The sequence below is a fragment of the Dermochelys coriacea genome, chromosome 1 (assembly GCF_009764565.3).
Source record: "Dermochelys coriacea isolate rDerCor1 chromosome 1, rDerCor1.pri.v4, whole genome shotgun sequence".
NCBI classification, from domain to species: domain Eukaryota; kingdom Metazoa; phylum Chordata; order Testudines; family Dermochelyidae; genus Dermochelys; species Dermochelys coriacea.
The window spans coordinates 100,953,078-100,974,608 of NC_050068.2; the positions used below are offsets into that span (position 1 = coordinate 100,953,078).

General features: G+C 48.7%; 1 protein-coding gene across 2 annotated transcripts in view; it reads right to left on the reverse strand.

The window, feature by feature from the left end:
* The window catches only part of NALCN (sodium leak channel, non-selective), a 389,689-nt gene that overhangs the window by 99,776 nt on the left and 268,382 nt on the right, over positions 1-21,531 (reverse strand). For both annotated transcript variants that reach the window (XM_038386658.2, XM_038386660.2), the window contains exon 15: positions 21,197-21,271. In XM_038386658.2, coding sequence (XP_038242586.1) covers positions 21,197-21,271 — 75 coding nt within the window. The remainder of the gene's footprint in view (positions 1-21,196; positions 21,272-21,531) is intronic.

Consider the following 21,531-nt stretch of genomic DNA (forward strand, 5'->3'; position numbering starts at 1 on the left):
ATTCATCTATGCTCCCATGCAAATAGTATCTGTGCACCTTCCAAGTATTTAAAAATAGAAAAGTTGTGTGTGTGTGTGTGTGTGTGTGCGCATGCACACGCATGTATGACAGAAACAGAAAGAACTTATGGAAAGCTAATCCAAAGGAATGAGTTTTATATTTAGTTTTAAACAAATTAGTGGCCTGGTCATTCTTATCTCTGGCAGGAGTTAGCTCTGTAGTCTAGATCCAACTCCTATGAAAGTTCCATCTACAAACACTTATGAGCCTCCTACCAGTTGACAGGTTTTTTTTCATTGGAATGTAGCTGCTGAGAGAGGTCATGGAGGGAGTGATAATCAACAGCCAAGCCGAGGGGAGGCTTTGAATATTAGGACAGAGTCCTTGCGCTGAACTCCGCATCCACTGGAGATTCAGCACCAGGTCAGTGTGTTCATGGAACCTGTGCTAACAAACAGATGGACTGCTGCACTTCGTACCAGCTGAAGCTTTTAACAGGTGGGATGAACAGTCATACTTTCTCTACAGCCAGGCTGGCAAATGCTGACCAGGCCGCCTAACAGCTAATGTAAGCAAAGGACAGTAGGGCACTGTGTGGGTATGTATGTCAAAGTGGGGCTGAATGAGTGGAGTAGTCACACACAAAGAAGACTAGAGGAATGAGCAGAAGAGTAAGTGGGATGTGTACTGGAGACAGGTGAGGAGAGAAAGATGGGGAATACAGTGAAAGGAACAAGAGACTGAAATCCTTATGACTCTTAAAATACTCGGAACCTAAAAATGGATGTATCAACACTGATTAACAAATCATATAGATGTGCATACTACAGATATCCGAATTGTTATATACAATGTAGAGCAACATCCACAGTTCATTCTGCAGAAAGGTAATTACTTGGATCATTATCTGTTAGGATCAAAGCTACCACTACAGTCTGGGCACAAAAATGTGCCTGCAATGAAGCCAGTGCACAGTTCCTTTGACCTGCCAAAAACAGCTGCCTCCACAACCCTACCATCCCCATGCCTGTGGTGCTGTGAGTTGCCCATTTCCCCCAAATTTAGCTCACTTTTCTTCCCGCGTCTCAAAGCTGGTGGACCAGGGCTGGCATACTTTTTTTTCCCCTGGAATTATAACATTTTTCTTCTATGTCTGAAAATATGCTGCTATCTTTTTCTTAATTAAAAATAATCTTACTCTGCATTTGTTTTACTGCACAAAGTGTACTGCACTTTGGAGATTTTTTTCTTGCTCAAAAGCAGGAAATTATCTGGTCTTAGTCAGGTCTGAAGAAGGGAAGGAGATTAAAAACATTTTTTTCTAACCGCATTTAAAAATAATCACTTTAACAATGAATAAGCAACTGCATATGAATCTAAGGTAGAGGCTACAGATTCTGCTTTCTCTGACTGAACCACATTCAAATAACACAAAATACCACCGTTAGCAAGAGGGCTGAATTAGGGCTTCTGCAAAATCATAGTATTGAATTGTCTGACTTTCAGATAAAGGAAATGTTGCTATTGCATTAACGACTGTCCCGATTCTGGAAGGTGTTGAGCACCCTTGACTCCTACTAACATCAAAAGAAGCTGAGAGTGGTCAGCACCATGCAGGGTATAGCCAATATTTTATCACCTGAATCTCTTCTCTGAATTAGTTTTCCTGCCTAGAAAAACAGTGTCTAAGGATGCACTACAGTTTCTTGACAGTTTAAATTGATTTATTTCTAGACTATTTGGCAACCTTTTACTGACTCACTCTTGCATGAAGGGATATATTTTCAAATCCATCTATAGATTATTTATGCCAGAAATGGCCATCTTGCACAATATTCAGAAATTGCCAAATACTTTGCTTTTATGGAATATGATGATGCATGATTTAGCATAAATTAGGGGTCTCCAATCTTTAGTACTGGGGAGAGCAACACAGGTTCAATGATAAATGCACAGTGAGAAACAAATGGTTATTTGCTCTGTTTCCTTAGCAATAAAATTGGGGAGGGAAACGGAAACAAATACTAAAGAAAAAATTGAAAAGCAAAACATACATTCAAGGTTTTTAAAAGTCTGCTGACCTTTTTTGCTAATTATTCCAATTGTTCAAATTTACAGCAGAAGAGCACAGACTAATCAACTGTGAGTGGATCCCTGTTTAAAACAGCAAATACCCTCTTTCCACATTTCCCTATTTTTTCCCGCATTTTTGATGGTATCCTAACACTGTTAAACTGGATTTTATCTGCAGTGTCTCTCCTGTTACCAGTTCAAAAACTCAGAGATGTTTCCCTTCTTACCCTCAGAGTGAGATGCTACCAATGCACTACTAAAATGCCACTACTGTCTTGTTAAATTGCCTTTCGTCATCTTTTCTTGCAAAGATTCTGAACTGCAAAAGCCTGATCCTGCACCACTGAACTCAATGGGAGTATTGCCATAGTCTTCAATGGGAGCAGGATCAGGCTCTAAACCCCTTAAAAAGAAGGATAAAGAAAAGTGTTGTTCAGACCTTACCTGTAGCAGAAGAACAAAGGCTGTCACCATAAACAAAACAAAATGCTAGAAAAGGAGTTGTCTTTAGCTCTGACCGCTAGGTGTTTGCGGAGGTGGAAAGTACATAGAGAAAATCTCTATTTCCAGCATCAAGGGGTCACAGTGCAGTTTTGTGGATCAACAATCTGAAAAAGAGGTAACCATGGAAAACATCCACAAGAATTTGACCGCAAGCAGGGGAATCACACCCTTAGATTGTAGTGTAGTCATAAGATGACTTCCTAGTGTTGCTCAGCTGTTTTCAGCTCTTAGCAGATATTCCGCTGAATGAAACCATGCATATAATAACTGATAGCATGAACCCAACCTGGCCTGGCTGCTGGTCCTGTCCAACATCGCCCTTCCAGACAGCAGGCAATAAGTCACCTTGCAGAATTTGCTCCTTAAAGTAAAGACATGCCACATGCCACCCCTGTTTAAAGATGTGGTTAATCCACCAAGCCAAGGGCTTAGTTCAAAGCAACCCGCTTGGACTGTTCCCCTACAGAACCTCAGTACTGCTTTCAGTTGGTGTACTAGGCATCAAGAACAAGCTTCAAATGTAGCCAATGCCTATCTCATGAGAGTTCCCTGGTTTTGACCTTATATGCCTTCTTTGGGTAAAGCTTAATCACTTCAGATGTGATCAGATGTTCTTCTAATGACCATTCATGACTTTGTGATATCTCCCTGCCATTGTGGCCAGTTAGAAGATGTAGGCCACATACGTGCAGGCTGCACCTATTTGCAAGAGCTGCCTGGTTAACTCATGGACTTGTACAATGCTCTTCCCTCAGCTATTGAATGGTTGAGACACTTAGGGTATGTTTATACTGAAATTAAAAACCTGCAGCTGGCTCATGCCAATTAATTCAAGCTGACTTGGGCTAAGGGGTTGTTTAATTGTGGTGCAAATGTTTGGGCATGTGCTGGAGCCCAGGCTCTAGGACCCTGAGGAGTGAAAGGGTCCTAGAACTTGTGCTGCAGCCTGATTCTGAATGTCTACACTGCAATTAAACAGCCCTTAGCCTGAGCCCCATGAGCCCGAGTCAGCTGGCTAGAAGTTGTAATATAGGAGTAGAAAACAATGACGTACATAAAAAGGGAAGATTTTTTTTTAAACCCAAACCCTAGAAGAGTACATGAAACCTGGGAGAATAGAATCAAACCATGAAGTCTGCTACAGAAACACTTTGTGGATTTATGTTACCTGAGTTTAGATAGGCGCTACAAAAAAGTCAGAGGAAAGATAAGAGATAAGTCTTCAAATATCTGAAGGGTAAAATAGGAAGGATATATTATAGCTAGTGCTGGTAGCTCCGCCAATTATTAAGGTTGCCTAACACTTCCCATTATAAGACCCTGTTTTCAGTTGCTTATACTTAGTTAAACTTGAATCATTTGAACAGAAATTTTCATAGATTCACAGAGTCAGGTCAGGAGGGACCATTAGATTATCTAATCTGACCTCCTGTATACTACAGGTTAACAAATTTCACGCATTTACCCCTGTATTGAACCCAAACTGAAGCATCACTTGTGTTTGACATAATCATATCTTCAAGAAATGCATGTAATCCTGAGTTTAATACTCCAAGAAATGCAGAATCTATCATTTCCCTTGGTAGGTTTTTTCAATGGTTAATCACTCTCACTGTTAACAAATTGTGCCTAATTTCTAATTTGAATTCATCTGGCTTCAGCTTCCAGACATTGACTCATTTTACGCCTTTCTCTGCTACATTTAAGAGCCCTTTAGTATGTGGAATTTTCTCCTTGTGAACTCTCAATCTTCTTTTTGATACGCTAAATGTATTGAGCCCTAAGTCTTCCACTGCATTTTCTCCAGCCTTCAAATGATTTTTACGATATGATATTTTCTACACCCTCTCCAATTTTTCAACATTCTTTTCAAACGTTTGACACCAGAACTGTATGCAGTATTCCAGTATCAGTCTCACCAATGCCGTATCCAGAGGTAAAATCACCTTCTTACTTCTACTCATTACTTCCCTGTTTATATATCCAAGGATCCCATTACAACTTTTTTGCCACAGCATCACTCTGGAAATTCATGCTGAGTTGCTTGTTCTCTATGACCTCTAAGTAATTTTCTGAGTCACTGCTTTCTGGGTTACAGAACCTCATTCTATAGATATGGCCTGCATTCCTTCTTCCTAGATGTATAACTTTGCATTTGGCTGTATGAAAAAGCATTTTGTTTGAATGGGCCCAGCCTATCAAGCAACGCATACCACTCTGTATGACTGCCCTGTCCTCATTATTATTTACCACTCCACCACCTCTTTGTGTCATATGCAAATTTTTTCAGCTGTGATTTTGTATTTCCTTCAGGATCACTGATGAAAATGTTGAATAGCAATGGGCCTAGTACTGATCCCTGCAGAGCGCCACTAGAAACAACCTCATTCAATGATGATTCCCCATTGTCAACTATTTTGAGGTCAGTTAGTCATTTCTTAATCCATTTAACGAGTGCTCTGTCGATACTGAATATTGCTAGAGAGACTGGCTGGGTTTTCCCTATCAGGTGTCTGCCCTTTTTTCTTTCTCTCTCTCTTTTTTTTTTTGTTGTTGCTGCAAGATTTCAGATAACATTGTTCAGCCATTTCTAAGGACTAGGCTAGGGAAACATTAACATTTTGCCCATGTTAAAAAAAACCCTCCTGGTGACCCTTTTTAGACATGCTCTAGTGCCCCACATGTTTTGGAAAAATTTGTCAGTGATGTAACTTTTTCTGCTCCTGTGAAGATCCACAGAAATTTGCCCAACTTATAAGCTTCTGAAAAATTGCAGTTCACACATGCTCAGTACAAACTTGTTAGAGGTCTACAGCTTAATTTTCCAAATATGCCATCTGCATTGGGTAAGCTCCAGCCTAGGAATACAGGCAGCTGAGAAGAACTTGCCCTGCAATTGCATTTCTAGGTTGCTGTGGGCCAAGGCTTAGGCCTGAGAGCAAGGAACCTGTCTCCCATTGCTGGGCTCAGGCCGTGGGAAGGAGGAAGACACCTGAATTGAATGCAGTGAGGATAAGAGCTAGACATTGGAGGGCAGCAGTAGAAGATTGGCACAAGAAGGTCAGGGGGAGACTGGGAAGATGATGGTGGGGGAGAGGAAATTAGGAGTGGGGATGGGGGGACTGAGACAGGATGGGGGGCAGAGGAGACTGTGACTGGGAACCAGTGGGTAGCAGGGATATTGAGATCAGACAAGAAGCTGGAGGAGAGACTGGGACTGAGAACTTGGGAAGGGAGACAGGTCTTATGAGAAGTCAGGTTCCAGAAGAACAGGGAAAGAACTGGGACTGGCTGGGCAAAGAGACTCGGACAAGGAGCCACATGGTGATGGTGGGACAGGCATTGGAGGAGGAGCCCTGCGGGGGGCGGGAGGGAGGGATAAGACCAAGTAGAGACAGGTAACATGAGTGTTGAGGTAACTGGAGGCTGCGGGGAGAGACAGATCAGACAAGGAACTGAGAGGGAGAACTGAGACCCTCTGGACAAGGAGACTGGGGACAACGAGCCAGAGAATGGATGGAGAAGGAGACTGAGAGCAGGGGAGAAGAGTGAGTGCTGAAGGGGTGATTGGCACAGGGAGTCCCAAGTGGGGAAGACTAGGGCTTGCCGTGTAAGGAGACTGCATATGGAATGAGAATCCTGAGGAATGGAGAATGGGACTGAGATGCTGAGCCAGGGGTAGGGAAAATACAGGACAGGAACAGGTTGGAGGGGATGTGGCAAAAGAGATCAAGCTTTAGGAGAATGGACAGAAGAGTCTGTGTCCACTGGAGCACACTCCCCTACAGAATCTGGACTGGAACCCAAGATTTTCATGTCTCAGCATTCTTCTGCCATTTGTAAATATCGCTGAAACCCACTGGCAAAGGGGGGTCATCATCCTATGAACCCATCATCCCCCTCTAGGGCTTGTCCTTATAGAGGATGACAAACTACAACTGCCATCAGTGATTCCGTTAGCTCAAGTGGCAAAAGTCTGCACGTTGGATATAAGGGTTCTAACCTTGCTGATGACCCAGGTTGGTGTAACCATGAAACCATACAATGGAATTGATGTTTTTTTTCAGTTTGCTTTTTTAAAAGCTAGGATGTTACACACAACAAAACTATGTTAAATGAACATTAAGGTAGGAAAGCCAGGTACTGAAAAGTTAGTAAATGCCAGATTTAGGAATCCTTGTGTAACCTTACTTTGTCCCTGTGGCAGGGTGCTGCTAGAGAGGCCTTAATCAGCTCCTGCCACTCCAGCCCCAAATCAGGGGGATTGGATTGGGGCTGGGTAGATAGCCTGATGCTTGCCTGGTAACTGACCACAACTGCCAGCCTCATTAGCAGGAGCTATTAGGCTGGGAGGAAGTGGGAGCAAAGGGGGGTGGAGGCCAGGAAGTGAGGTGAGGCAAGACGAGACTCAGACGGAGGTGGAAGTCTCCTAGTCTGTTGCTGGCCAGGCCTGTGATAGACCAACCTGTTGTAAAAAGGTTTAATATTAGTTGGAAACTGGTGGTGTGGACTTGATCACAAATAAAGAACACAGGTGTTGCACCAGCCTGAAGTGCCCCTGAGTCTCTGAGAAGAGGGGGAGAAGGGCCGAACCGGAGGGGCACGGCATAAGCCCCGTTACAGTCACCCTTGTGCAAACATGTTGTGATACAGCCTTGAATTACATGATCCCAGTGATATTTTCCCACAGGACCCGAGCCTCATCCAGTGCCCAGGATGGGTCTGCTCTGGGAATGAATCATGTTTGTATAGTGAAGAAGTGTCTGTAGGACTCCTACTTCATCTGTGGCAGAAGTTGGACAGTGTCTAGTGAAGGAGGCAGGGGACTGCAGGAAGAGAAAGGATGATCTCCAGGTTAAAGCAACTGAATGCTGCCCTCAATAACAGCATTGTTTTATTGCCTCCACCACTATGTTCTTTTTTGATGCTGGGCAAGTCATTTAAATCAAATTTTTCCATAAGTGGTCAATAACTGTGTATTTCATTTTCTGGGTGCCCATTTTGCAGAAGTACTGAGTGCTCACAGCTGCAGCTGAAGTCAACGGGAGTTGTGCTTTCACCATATATTGTACTATATAATGCTTAGTACTCTGGAAAATCAGGTCCTAGATTCTCAGATGATGCACCTAGAATTAGTGGATACTTTTGACCTTAGTTTCTCTGCATCTCAGTTTCTCATCTGTAAAATGGGGATAATTCTCTTATCTCACAAGGATATTGTGAAAATAATTTCATTCATATTTGTGTAGCACTCAGATACTGTAGTGATGAACACAACAGAAAAGAAAATAAAAATTCTGTCTTCAGAGTAGGATTTGATTAGCATGGAATAAACAAAGCCTGGGACCACCCACTGAACAACAAGGAGAAAACAAAATACTGAACAGCTGCTCACTGAGTGTGCATTGTCCATTCTTTGTACTGAATGAGGCATGGATCTTCGGAAAAAAACCTGTGTACACACAACTTTAATTTTGGCATTTCCTAACTTTTCAGTGCTTGACTTTCTATTGTTAACAGTGTTCTCTTAATGTAGCTTTTTAAATGTCATACATATATTTACTGAACCAACAATACCTAGCATTTACATATCATTTTACATTTTCCAGAATTTGTTGTACATACTAACTGATTAGACTCCCCAGTTACCTGATAGGTATGTAATATTATCCTCATTATAAATACAAATACATGTAATTAAGAAAATAAGGAGGAAGATGCGGGTGATTTCCTAAAAGGAATGAGTAGCTAGGCATAATTTCTGGTCTGAAGGTGCTACTCCCCGTCAGTGACTCACTGTCAGAAAATGCTCTGTGCCTCAATCTTTCCAGCTATTATAAGCAGAAAATTACTCCTGTAGGAATTCTGCACCACTGCACAATGCAGAATTTTGTGTGCACAGAATTTCCTTGTTCCCCCCCCCCCACAGAAGTGGGCTGCAGAAATATTGACTGCTGCTAGGAGCCACTGGACCTGGCAGAGCTCAGCTCACAAATAGAAGACAAGGCCAGGGGGAGGGAACTGGAGGTTCCCAGCAGCTACAGTTCCCAGCATGCCTTGAAGGAAGGAGGTGGTGGCGCACAGGAAACTCTGTGCAAGCCCAGTACCCAGCATCAGGCTGTTTCTCCCTCTGGATCCCTGGGCGCTGGGGGTGGGTAGAGGATGTGAGTGTCTGGACTGGAGGGTGCGGGGGCACAGCTGGGCTCTGTGTGTGTGTGTCTAGATTGGGGGGGGCAACATAGTTGGGCTCTGGGGGGGTAGGGGATGTGAGTGTTGAGCTGGGGGGGCAGAGAAACAAGAACTAGGTTGTCGTAGGGGTTTCTTTAACTCTCTACTCGGGGGAATTTTTGTGTGTGTCTGTATTGTTGCAGACATATTGCTGACAGGTATTTTGAAATAAATGATCAAAACAACTGAAACTGGTGTGGTTATATAGTATTATTTGTACATACAGTAAAATTGTATATACAGTAAAATTTGCAGAATTTTAAAATATTTTGCATAGAATTTTTAATTTTTTGGTGCAGAATTCCCCCAGGAGCAGAAAATGAAAAAAAAAACAAAAACCGAAAGCAAACACATCCCACCCAAAATAGGCATGTGGATTTTCTAAAGGGTGATGCATTTTTATCTGGTATACAGGACATTTCTAGAGAATCAGTGACTTGTAAATTAGCTGGTCTGTTGCTTGCATTTCCTGGCGTTCCATTCAGCTTTTAATTAAAGACAGAGAAATATATTTCTATGCAATGATACAGAACCATTTTCATTACAGATATGCTCCCGATTAAAAACAACAATTACCCCACAATCTCTTTTTCCTTCTCATGATTGGTTTATAATGGAGAAGCCAAAATGTCCTTGAATCAAATACTCTGCTTTATCTTCTGTGATAAGAAAACCAGTAATTCAGTATAATAGTGCACAGCCACTAAAGGGAAACTTTTCTCCTTGAGTCCCTTAATCGGTTGCACAAATGTTAATTTCAAAGCCACATTTTTAACTGTTTTCACTGTAAATACTTTAATCAGAAAATACTACATATAATATTAATTACTTTTGTGTAAAATATATGAAGGGAAGACTTATCACTGAGCAATCATCTGTAAAAAAAAAAAAAGGTTGTTTTAAATACAGAGAAACATTAAAAGCACGTACCATAGCCTTGTGACTAGTAGTAACATTTTCAAAAGCACCTTCGTGACTTAAAAGCCTAAGTCCTACTGCCTTTCAATGAGACTTATAACCTCAGAATTGCAATGCCTGTCAGATGAGCCCGTGTCTATGCTCTGAGCTAGGGGTGCGATTCCTCTGTTCGTGTACACCTACTCACGCTATTTCTCATGGAGCTAGCGCACGTATAAATCGCAGTGTAGCTGCACTATCATGGGCCGCGGCAGTGGAGGCACAGCTGAACCATGATGAATATGGTACCCACCACTTTCAGGTGGGTTTGTACATGGCACAGCTCAGCCGTGCCTCTGCAGCCCATCACCCATGTTACTGCAGCTATGCTGCTATTTATATTTGTGCTAACTCACGGAGTGCCAGCATAAATTTGTGTACACGAGCAGGGGCATCACATTCTACACCTAGTGTGGACATAGCTTGAGCTGAGCAATGCCTGAATACCTTTAAAAACCTGGGCCTTACGCACCTTCAAAAATTTTCCTGTAAGACATTAGTAATGGGTAACTTGCTTCCTACAAACTTAAGTCATTTTTATTGCAAGTCATTTTAGCTTATATGGTCTTCTGAGGCAAAATGCATAATCTGTTTTGCTCTACTATATTCCCAAGATGATCTGATGTAGGCCCCTATTCAGCAAGGTTTTTAAGTATATGAATAACTTTAAACTTATGAATACTCCTATTCAAGACCCATTTTCAGATTTCCTAGTGCCAGTAAAGAGTTACCCTTGCAATGGGCATATTGTCAGAAACAATTTAGTTCAATCTTGTGTGACAAAGTTTCTCCTCTACCTTGGTGGGTCTTGAGCTAATTGGCCGATTTGTTCGCCTTGGAACTTCACAGCAGCCCTCAGTTTGGTCGTTTTTGTGACGCCACAGTTCAGGTTGACTCCTGTGTCTGACCAGGAGTTGGGAGGTTTGGGGGGAACCCAGGCCCGCCCTCTACTCCGGGTTCCAGCCCAGGGCCCTATGGAATGCAGCTGTCTAGAGTGCCTCTTGGAACAGCTGTGCAACAACTACAACTTCCTGAGCTACTTCCTCATAGCCTCCTCCCAACACCTTCTTTATCCTCACCATAGGACCTTCCTTCTGGCATCTGATAATGTTTGTACACCTCAGTCCTCTAACAATCCACATTCTCACTCTCAGCTCCTACTGCTTCTTGCTCACAGCCATACACACCACAAACTGAAGTGAGCTCCTTTTTAAACTCAGGTGCCCTGATTAGCCTGCCTTAATTGATTCTAGCAGCTTCTTGATTGGCGGCAGGTGTTCTAATCAGCCTGTCTGTTTTAAATGTCTCCAGAAGGTTCCTGATTGTTCTGGAACCTTCCCTATTCCCTTATCCAGGGAAAGAGACCTGCTTTACATGGAACCAATATTACTCCCTTTGCCTACCCACTGCTCGGATCCCAATAGGATCACTCTCCTATAGCCCTCTGGAGGGAGAAGGCTGCTCCTGCTTGGCCCTGAGCTCTCCCTACTGCTCCAGCTGCTCCCCTGGTTGGGCCAGACCCCCCCCCCCACCCGACTCTTGAATGCCACTACCACTCCAACTGCAGCCCCTGGGGGGCCTGCTGGCCTGTTCCCCAAAGGAGGGGAGTGAGGGACCCCAGCTGTTCCTGCTGTGGACACCACCACCACCACCTGAGAGGGGTCCTTTCTGCCTGCCTGGACCACCACCTGGAGTTCCTGGAGCTGCTGCTGTGGAGCTTGCTGCCTAGAGCTGCTGAAGCCCTGAGAAGGAGAAGAAGAGGACCATCTACCAGTGGGAGAGCACCTAAAGACTCTGCAGACCACCATGGAGGGGGCCTTAAGACTGAGTAACTTTCAAACTGTGCTCTTGTGGTGGGGGGTTCTGTGTTTGTATGGACACAGGGGGTGTGGTGTGGAGCTGCCCTCTGATCCATCTGTGTGTCCCCCAACCCCCACCACTACTACCACCACCGCTGGCTGTATACCATCTGCCTCAGCTCCTGCCTCTGGACTCAGCTGCTTGCTTGGCTTGCCATGCCCTGATTCCACCCTTTGGGCCAGCAGCAGCAGCCAGCCTAAACAGACTTTGTGCGGGCACACGTGCCCCCCCCCCGGACTGCCCACCCTACAGCTTTGCCTTTTGTTACCTGCCCCATTTGCCCTTTGCAGCTTTTGCCCCCTCCTTTTTGCCCCAGCCCCCCACTAGCTTCAGTTTCTTTGCTTGCCCTGCCCATTTTCCCTCTGCAGCCTTTGTTTGTTTGCCCTGCCCCAGCCTCAGAAGCTAGCCCTTTGGTTTCCCTGCCCTAACTCCAGCCCGCTTAGCCCCTTGCTCCATGTGCCCATGCCCCCTCCCATGCGCTTGTGCAACTCCCCATTTTAGTTTCAACCCCCTTCACTGCACCTCCAATGCTGTTGTATCCTCCCTCTCCTAGTGCAGCAAGAGGAGCCAGAATTCCACCCCGTGTCGGCGACTGACCCCAACCCCTGATTGCCTCCCGTCCAGTCCACCCGTTTTGGCGCCCTCCTCCTCTGCCTGCAGCCTAGCAGGGAGAAGTGGTCGACCTGGTTCTCCTTTCCCCTCCTTCTTCTAGTGTCTCCCCTTCCCTCCCTGCTCATGATGGTGGGGGACGAGACGGGTGGGGTTCCCCCAGCAGTCCCAGCTACCCCTCCCCCGCCTGACCCTCAGTCACCCCCCCCAAGCCTCTACCTCCGCTGCCGAACCATCTGCCACTGCCCCCGCTGGGGCACCAGCAGTAACGGGCACCGGCATGACATCTGCTGCTGCCACGTCCTTCCCCCCCTCAGATTCTGGGGGAGCCCCCCAGCCGGTGGGAAGGGCCAGGGTAAGAAGAAGGGAAAGGGCCCCGCTAAAAAGACCAGGCCCTCCATGGCAGGGGCTGCCCCCACTGCCCCAGCCGCAGCACCAGCTGTGGTGTCCCTCCCTGCTGTTCCCTCTACCAGCTCTACAGGTGTCCCTCCCCCGGCCCCCAGGGTGTACGTCCAGGTGGCGGCAGCCCCCCCGCCTGCCGCTACGTCATCTCTCCTGCCTACTGCCTCCGCTACCATCTATAGAGGCTGGGGCCCTTTTCCCACCATGACCAGGAACCACAGCATCCATTGCCTCCTGGTGCTCGCCTCGCCCTACGTGGAGACCTATGTGCGGGCGTTGGCGAGGGTGGTGGGGCCCACAGCCATTGTGGCGGCCTCCAAAATATATGGCAAGGTCGTCTTCCTTTTAGCATCGGAGGCCACCGCCCAGGAGGCGGTGGAGAAGGGCCTGGCAGTGGGGGGTTTGTTCTTCCCCCTGGAGCCGCTGCACGACCTGGGCGTCTGCCTGGTCCTGACCTCCGTCCCTCCCTTTCTTCCCAATGTGGCCCTGTTACCCGCCCTCTCTACCTTGAGGAAGCCCATCTCTGTCATCAGCCCTCTCCCGTTGGGCTGCAAAGACCCCACCCTCCGTCACGTCCTCTCATTCCGCTGGCAAGTGCAGCTTCAACTGCTGCTGGTGGCATGTGATGGAGAGGCACTGGAGGGGTCCTTCCTAGTCCCCTACCAGGGGGCCCATTACCGGGTGCACTACTCCATGGGGGAGGCCTGGTGCTACCTCTGCTGGGCGATGGGGCACGTCTGGAGAGACTGCCCCTTGGCTCGGCAAGGAGGGGCATCCGGGACCCCTGAACCCTGGCAGGGCACCAGCCCCGTCATCGCTGGCTGCCCGGCACCCGAAACCATCCCTCCTCCTTCCCAGTCCACCATTGCTCCCACTCGGGCCCAAGGGGCACCTCCCGACTATGCCCAGACGAGCAGGAGAGCCCCGCCCCTGCTGCTTGCAATCTGGCAGGGCCTGTGGAGGAGGCTGCGGTCGGGACACTGCCGGGCATGGGAGAGGGCCCGCCCCAAGGGGAATCTTCCCTCCCTTGTGCTGCCCCACCATTACCCCCTCGAGTCCCTGAGCCACCGCCTCTGCCCCCTGACACAACCCCTGCTAGCCTGCCCCTGGATGATGCCATGGAGGGCTGGGCCCTAGTCCAGGGGAAGTGGGGCAAGCGGAAGGCTCGAGCTCCGCTCCTCCCATCTGATGGGGAGGCCCCCCGGAAGACCAGGAAGGGGGCACTGATGCTGAGCCTTCCGCTCTACCCACGGGTGTGTTCCATCCACCAGAGCCGGCTGGGGAAGACGTGGCAGCACTGGAAGGCAGTATCTCCCCTCCACGGGAGTCCCTCCCCTCCGAGGTCCTCGAGGGAACCCCCCCCCCGCCCTGGCTGCATCTGAAACCTCAGTGAGCCCCGAGGCGACTGTCACGTTAGGTGCCAGCGGGGAGAATCCTGGGGTGGCGGAAAATGATTTCCCGTCCATATATGAGGAGATCGAGGCCCTGTGTCTGACCCCGATCACCCAGGGGGAGGACGACCCTATGCCAGCGGGCCTCGATCTGGGTGACTTCACTCCAGCCCCCCTTTCCCCATGCTCCCTCCCCCTAACCGTTGCTTCCTCTCCCACCTCCGAGGAGCCCCTGGACTCCTCCATCAACCTGGCCGCAGATGGCACCCCACTGACAGCCCCCAAGCCTGTTGAGGCAACAGCCAGTGCCACGTGGCCAGGATCCAAGCCACTAGGGGCACCCCTTGTTGGTGAGGAGCAATTGATCTCCTTCCCGGGAGGGAGCCCTACAGAAGAGTCCATCTCCTGATGCCGTAACTGCCAAATCCACCATAGAGCCTGCGCCTGGCATCACTGAGAGCCTTCTTCCCACCCATAATCTCGCCTCTAACCCTGCCCCTATCCTGTCCACCTCCCGAGATGTTATTGCCGCCCCTGGGGCTATCCCCTTCCCTTTTCCAATAGATGACCCCCAGGGTGCGGCCTTTGTGTTTACCCGTCCCGACTCACAAGGGGCTGCTATCTTCCCTCCGCAGCCCCCAATTGAGCTGGGGTTTGAGGGGGGCCATGTGGTGCCAGCCCATCGGGCGCCACATCGGGGGTCTGCCCCTTTCCTGCCCATCTCAGTGGGCCACGGGGCTGTGTCGGTCGGTCCCTCTGGAGCAAAGCCGGGGGCTAGTGACCCCAGCCCCCCATACGCTGCGAGAGGAGTTGTGGGGAATTTTTAGAAGATGTCCATGGCTCCCGCAACAAAGTACAGCTTGCCCTCCAGCGATGGGGGGATTTCCATCTTATTCTCTGGGCCGCGAGGGCCCTCATGGGGGAGGGCAAAAGGACCGAGAAGCAGGGCACCGCGGCCTACCGGCGGGTCCGCATCTTCCATGACTCCTTACTCACCTACGGGGTAGGTCACGGACTGCTGTGTGGCCTGTCGGGAGCCGCGAGTGTCCCTGCCGGTGAGGATCCACCCCCCCCAGCCCTCCTCATGGCACCTCTTACCATTGCAACATTGAACACCCGCGGCTGTAGGATGGATCTCCGCAGGTCCCAGGTGCCCTCCTTCCTTCGGGAGGGAGGGTACTCTGTGCTTTTCCTGCAAGAGACCCATATGGTTCCGGCCGCCGAAGACAGCTGGCGGCTGGATTGGGGGGACAGGGTCTACTTTAGCCTTCTCACAGCTCGTACAGCTGGAGTGGCGACCCTGTTCTCCCCCGACCTACGGCCCGAGGTGCTGGGGTTCGCCGAGGCTGTGCCGGGCTGCCTGCTGCACCTCCGGGTCTGTATGGAGGGGCTTGTGGTTAATCTTGTCAACGTCTATGCCCCGACATTGGGCCCGGAGCGGCTGCGTTTCTTTCAGCAGATGTCTGCCTTCCTTGGCACCTTGGATCCTCGCGAGTGCCTGGTCCTGGGTGGGAACTTTAATATGACCCTCGAGGAACAGGACTGCTCGGGGACCGAGCAGTGCCCAGCTGCCGTGGATGTGCTCTGGGGGATAGTCCACCATCAATCCCTGGTGGACATCTGGCACGACCACCATCCGGACGACGTCTCGATGTTCACCTTTGTCCAGGTGGAGGTCCATCGGTCGCGCCAATCCCGGTTGGACCGCATCTACTTATCCCGTTCCACCTTTCACGGGCCCACTCCTCCAGCATTCGAACGGCCTCGTTCTCCGATCACCACCTAGCCACTGTGACGGTCTCTCTCTGCACGGAGAGGCCGGGTCCAGCCTATTGGCACTTTAACAACAGCTTGTTGGAGGATGTGGGCTTCCTGGCGTCCTTCCGGGAGTTCGGGCTGACCTGGCGAAGGCAGCGGCATCCCCTTTCCTCGGGGCGGCGGTGGTGGGACCTGGGGAAGGTGCGCGCCCGGCTCTTCTGCCGCGACTACACCCGGGGCGCCAGCTGACGGAGGGATGCAGCGATAGAGCAGTTGGTACGGGAGGTCTTAGAGCTGGAGAGGTGTCTGGCCGCCAGCCCCGAGGATCCATCCCTCTGCAGGGTGTGCCGGGAGAAGCGGGAGGAGCTCTGGGCCCTTGAGGACCATCGGGCCCGGGGTGCCTTTGTTCGATCCCGCATTTGTCTCCTTTGGGAGATGGATTGTGGCTCCCGCTTCTTCTAGGCCCTGGAGAAAAAGAGGGGGGCTAAGAAGCATGTCATCTGCCTCCGCGCAAAGGATGGCACCCCCCTCACGGATCCGGCGGAGATGTGTGTGGGAGGGCCAGGGCCTTTTACGCACGCCTTTTCTCCCCGGATCCGACCGATCCTAACGCTTGCAGAGTGCTCTGGGATGGACTCCCGACGGTCAGCGCGGGTGACCGAGACCGGCTAGAGCTGCCTCTCACTCCGGCCGAGTTCTCAGAAGCCCTCCACCGCATGCCCACTAATAAATCTCCAGGCATGGACAGGCTAACCGTGGAGTTCTACCGTGTGTCCTTGGTCCAGACCTAGTCACCGTCTGGGCCGAGTCTTTGCAGAGTGGGGTCCTCCCTCTTTTGCGCAGGCGAGCTGTGCTCACCCTATTGCCAAAGAAGGGGGACCTCTGCGATTTACGGAATTGGCGTCCCATCTCACTCCTCAGCATCAGTGAGTCGAAAGAATAGTAAATATGGCAGGCGACCAGCTTGGCTTAATGGTGAAATCCTAGCGGATCTTAAACATAAAAAAGAAGCTTACAAGAAGTGGAAGGTTGGACATATGACCAGGGAAGAGTATAAAAATATTGCTCGGGCATGTAGGAAAGATATCAGGAGGGCCAAATCGCACCTGGAGCTGCAGCTAGCAAGAGATGTCAAGAGTAACAAGAAGGGTTTCTTCAGGTATGTTGGCAACAAGAAGAAAGCCAAGGAAAGTGTGGGCCCCTTACTGAATGAGGGAGGCAAGCTAGTGACAGAGGATGTGGAAAAAGCTAATGTACTCAATGCTTTTTTTGCCTCTGTTTTCACTAACAAGGTCAGCTCCCAGACTGCTGTGCTGGGCAACACAAAACGGGGAAGAGATGGCCAGCCCTCTGTAGAGATAGAGGTGGTTAGGGACTATTTAGAAAAGCTGGACGTGCACAAGTCCATGGGGCCGGACGAATTGCATCCGAGAGTGCTGAAGGAATTGGCAGCTGTGATTGCAGAGCCCTTGGCCATTATCTTTGAAAACTCGTGGCGAACGGGGGAAGTCCCGGATGACTGGAAAAAGGCTAATGTAGTGCCCATCTTTAAAAAAGGGAAGAAGGAGGATCCTGGGAACTACAGGCCGGTCAGCCTCACCTCAGTCCCTGGAAAAATCATGGAGCAGGTCCTCAAAGAATCAATCCTGAAGCACTTAGAGGAGAGGAAAGTGATCAGGAACAGTCAGCATGGATTCACCAAGGGAAGGTCATGCCTGACTAATCTAATCGCCTTTTATGATGAGATTACTGGTTCTGTGGATGAAGGGAAAGCAGTGGATGTATTGTTTCTTGACTTTAGCAAAGCTTTTGACACGGTCTCCCACAGCATTCTTGTCAGCAAGTTAAGGAAGTATGGGCTGGATGAATGCACTATAAGGTGGGTAGAAAGCTGGCTAGATTGTCGGGCTCAACGGGTAGTGATCAATGGCTCCATGTCTAGTTGGCAGCCGGTGTCAAGTGGAGTGCCCCAGGGGTCGGTCCTGGGGCCCGTTTTGTTCAATATCTTCATAAATGATCTGGAGGATGGTGTGGATTGCACTCTCAGCAAATTTGCGGATGATACTAAACTGGGAGGAGTGGTAGATACGCTGGAGGGGAGGGATAGGATACAGAAGGACCTAGACAAATTGGAGGATTGGGCCAAAGAAATCTAATGAGGTTCAATAAGGATAAATGCAGGGTCCTGCACTTAGGATGGAAGAATCCAATGCACCGCTACAGACTAGGGACCGAATGGCTCGGCAGCAGTTCTGCGGAAAAGGACCTAGGGGTGACAGTGGACGAGAAGCTGGATATGAGTCAGCAGTGTGCCCTTGTTGCCAAGAAGGCCAATGGCATTTTGGGATGTATAAGTAGGGGCATAGCGAGCAGATCGAGGGACGTGATCGTTCCCCTCTATTCGACACTGGTGAGGCCTCATCTGGAGTACTGTGTCCAGTTTTGGGCCCCACACTACAGGAAGGATGTGGATAAATTGGAAAGAGTACAGCGAAGGGCAACAAAAATGATTAGGGGTCTAGAGCACATGACTTATGAGGAGAGGCTGAGGGAGCTGGGATTGTTTAGTCTGCAGAAGAGAAGAATGAGGGGGGATTTGATAGCTGCTTTCAACTACCTGAAAGGGGGTTTCAAAGAGGATGGCTCTAGACTGTTCTCAATGGTAGCAGATGACAGAACGAGGAGTAATGGTCTCAAGTTACAATGGGGGAGGTTTAGATTGGATATTAGGAAAAACTTTTTCACTAAGAGGGTGGTGAAACACTGGAATGCGTTACCTAGGGAGGTGGTAGAATCTCCTTCCTTAGAGGTTTTTAAGGTCAGGCTTGACAAAGCCCTGGCTGGGATGATTTAACTGGGACTTGGTCCTGCTTTGAGCAGGGGGTTGGACTAGATGACCTTCTGGGGTCCCTTCCAACCCTGATATTCTATGATTCTATGATTCTATGGACTACAAGGTTGTAGCGAAAGCCATCTCGCTGCGGCTAAGGTCCATGCTGGTGGATGTCATCCATCCAGACCAGATCTACACCGTCCTGGGCCGCACCATCTTTTCTGATCAATTCTGGAGTTCTTTTCGTCAGGACTGCACTGGGTCCCTGTATGGGTTCTCCATCTACCCCTGGAGGAGGGAGGGCAGGGCCTGAAATGTCTGCTTACTCAGGTCCATGTCTTCCGCCTCCAGACCCTGCAGAGGCTCCTTTATGGTGCAGGTAGTCTGGCGTGGAGCATACTGGCGCACACCTTGCGCCACTTCCGAGGGCTCCGATACGACCGGCAGCTCCTTTATCTCCATCTGAGAGGTCTTCCGCAAGACCTCTCTGGGCTGCTGGTCTTCTACCAGGACCTCCTCCGGAAATGAAAACTCTTTTCAACGACCAGGTCCATGGCAGCCACAAAGGGGGCAGATCTCCTTGCGGAGCCCCTGCTATACAACCCCAGCTCCGTGTGCAGGTGGTGGAGTCCAGCTCAGTGCGCCAGAGGTTGGTCCTGGCAGAAGTCACAAGAGTTGGAGACCTCCTGGACTACGACCAGGGAGACTTGCTCAGCGCATGGGGCTCTCCAGACCTTGTACTCCCTGGCACATACTTCAGGAAGTGAAGGCTGCTTTGCTGCCCGCTGCTTGGGTTTATCTCGACCGGGTTCTGCACGAGGGCATGCCCTGCCCACCCTTGACCCCAGGCCCGCCAGACCTTTTAATTGTTCCTGCCCCATGGACCCAACTGACCCCCTCACCCCTTCGCTGTAAGCCGGCTGCAAGAGATACAGCCAGTCTGCTTTCAATCCGCGCCAAGAAAACATCTATATATGCTTGTGCTCCACACCCTTCACGCCCTCACCCTCAAGTCCTGCCCCGATACAAAATGGCAGGACCTCCTGCCCGCTTTGGAGGGTGAGGAGCCTTGGTGGACCAGCCTATATTTCATCTTAGTCCCGAGGCCCGCCGGGGATGTCAGTTGGTGGCTCCTTCACAGAGCCGTGAGCGCGGGCGTGTTCTTGGCGCGGTTCACCTCAATCCCAGACACCTGCCCCTTTTGTGGCGTGAGGGAAACCCTGGCGCGCACATACCTGGAGTGTGCCAGGCTGCAGCCCCTATTCCGGCTCCTCACCAATATTTTCTTACGTTTTGGGTTGCACTTTTCCCCTCACCTTCTTATTTATGCACTCCCTATCCGTGGCCCCACAAAGTCACGGCATCTCCTGGTCAACCTCCTCTTGGCCATAGCTAAAATGGCCATCTATAAAACCAGAGTGAGGAGGCTGGCCGATGGAGTCTCCTGTGACTGTGGGGCCTATTTCCGATCCTCGGTCCATTCACGTTTCTGGGCAGATTTCCTCTGGGCAGCATCCTCTGACTCCCTTGACGCCTTTGAGGAGCAGTGGGCGCTGTCCGGGGTTCTCTGCTCGGTGTCCCCATCCAGTTCCCTTTATTTGACCCTTTGACTGCACTCCTGTCCCTGTTATTTCATTAGTTGTCCCCCGGAATTATTTGGTATTTAGGTCCTGTGGATCCTCCTTTTTAGGCTGGGGGGGATCCTTTAGCAGTGGAGGGGCTTCGCCCGCCCACTTCCCGGATCCCAATAGAGTTACTCTCCTGTAGCCATCTGGCCCTACTCTGTCACACTTGCAACACATAAGTGAGGCAGAATATTGGATCATCAATAAGCAGTGGTTATAGAAGTCTGCTAAAGAACTTGAAGTATTTCTGTAATACTATTATTTGCAAGTGCCACAAAGTGATAGAGATGTCTCTGACAATATCATTCTTGGAAAAAAATTCAGGTACAAAGGAAGAACAGCCCATGAATCATCTTTGAGCCCACAGCCATCCTTAGGCCAGTTTACAGTTTGTAGTAAACAATCACATACAAAATAAATGCAACAAATGAATTACTTTAATTCCCAAAGCAAAAGAAGAGCAATCCATATGAAGAACATTAATAAGATTTAATTTGGCACACCATCTGTAATTTAGAATTTCAGTGTAAATCTAAGCAGGTTAGTTAACGTTTTTTTTTGTTGTTTTTTTTTTAAATATGTGAAAGAGAATAATTCTACACTAACTTGTGACACACAGTATTTTTTTTCAGTATTTTAGAGCTGAAAAAAAGCCATTGATAAAATAATTCTCCATTTCAGCCCTAATCCTGCAACAAGTTTTGTCACTGATCTCAATTGGAACAGGATTAGGCCCTTGATCTTAATAACTATTTAGTTAAATTGATGAACTTACCTGAAATGTGAACAAAAAAGTTAATAATGATAGGTGAAATGAAGCCATTCTAAGATGAATATTATAGAATGTGCAATTATGTATACAAAATCCATATTTTTAGCAGGGGATTGGTGGGCATGATTATTCTCTGATGCAAATATTTTCCAGCATGAAAAAAAAAACCCAAAAAACTCTTACTTGTTTAAGCTTCTTTAGATCTTCATCAAGTTCCAAGTTGTCCAAAATAACAGCAACAAACAAGCTGAGCAGAATCTACAAAACAATTAAAAGTATTCTTAAAGTCTGATTTCCCTTAAGAAGCAATACTAAATACTGTGGGTGAAATCCTGACCACACTGAAATACATGGGAATTTTGCCATTGACTTCAAAAATGGGGCTAGAATTTCACCCTTTGTATCTACTAGTTTTTTTTATAGTTAGTATATTTAGCTGTGTATACAATAGTTAAACAAAATTACAATTTGAAGATTTTATACTCCATGATGAATCTATTATTTATGTTTAATGAATA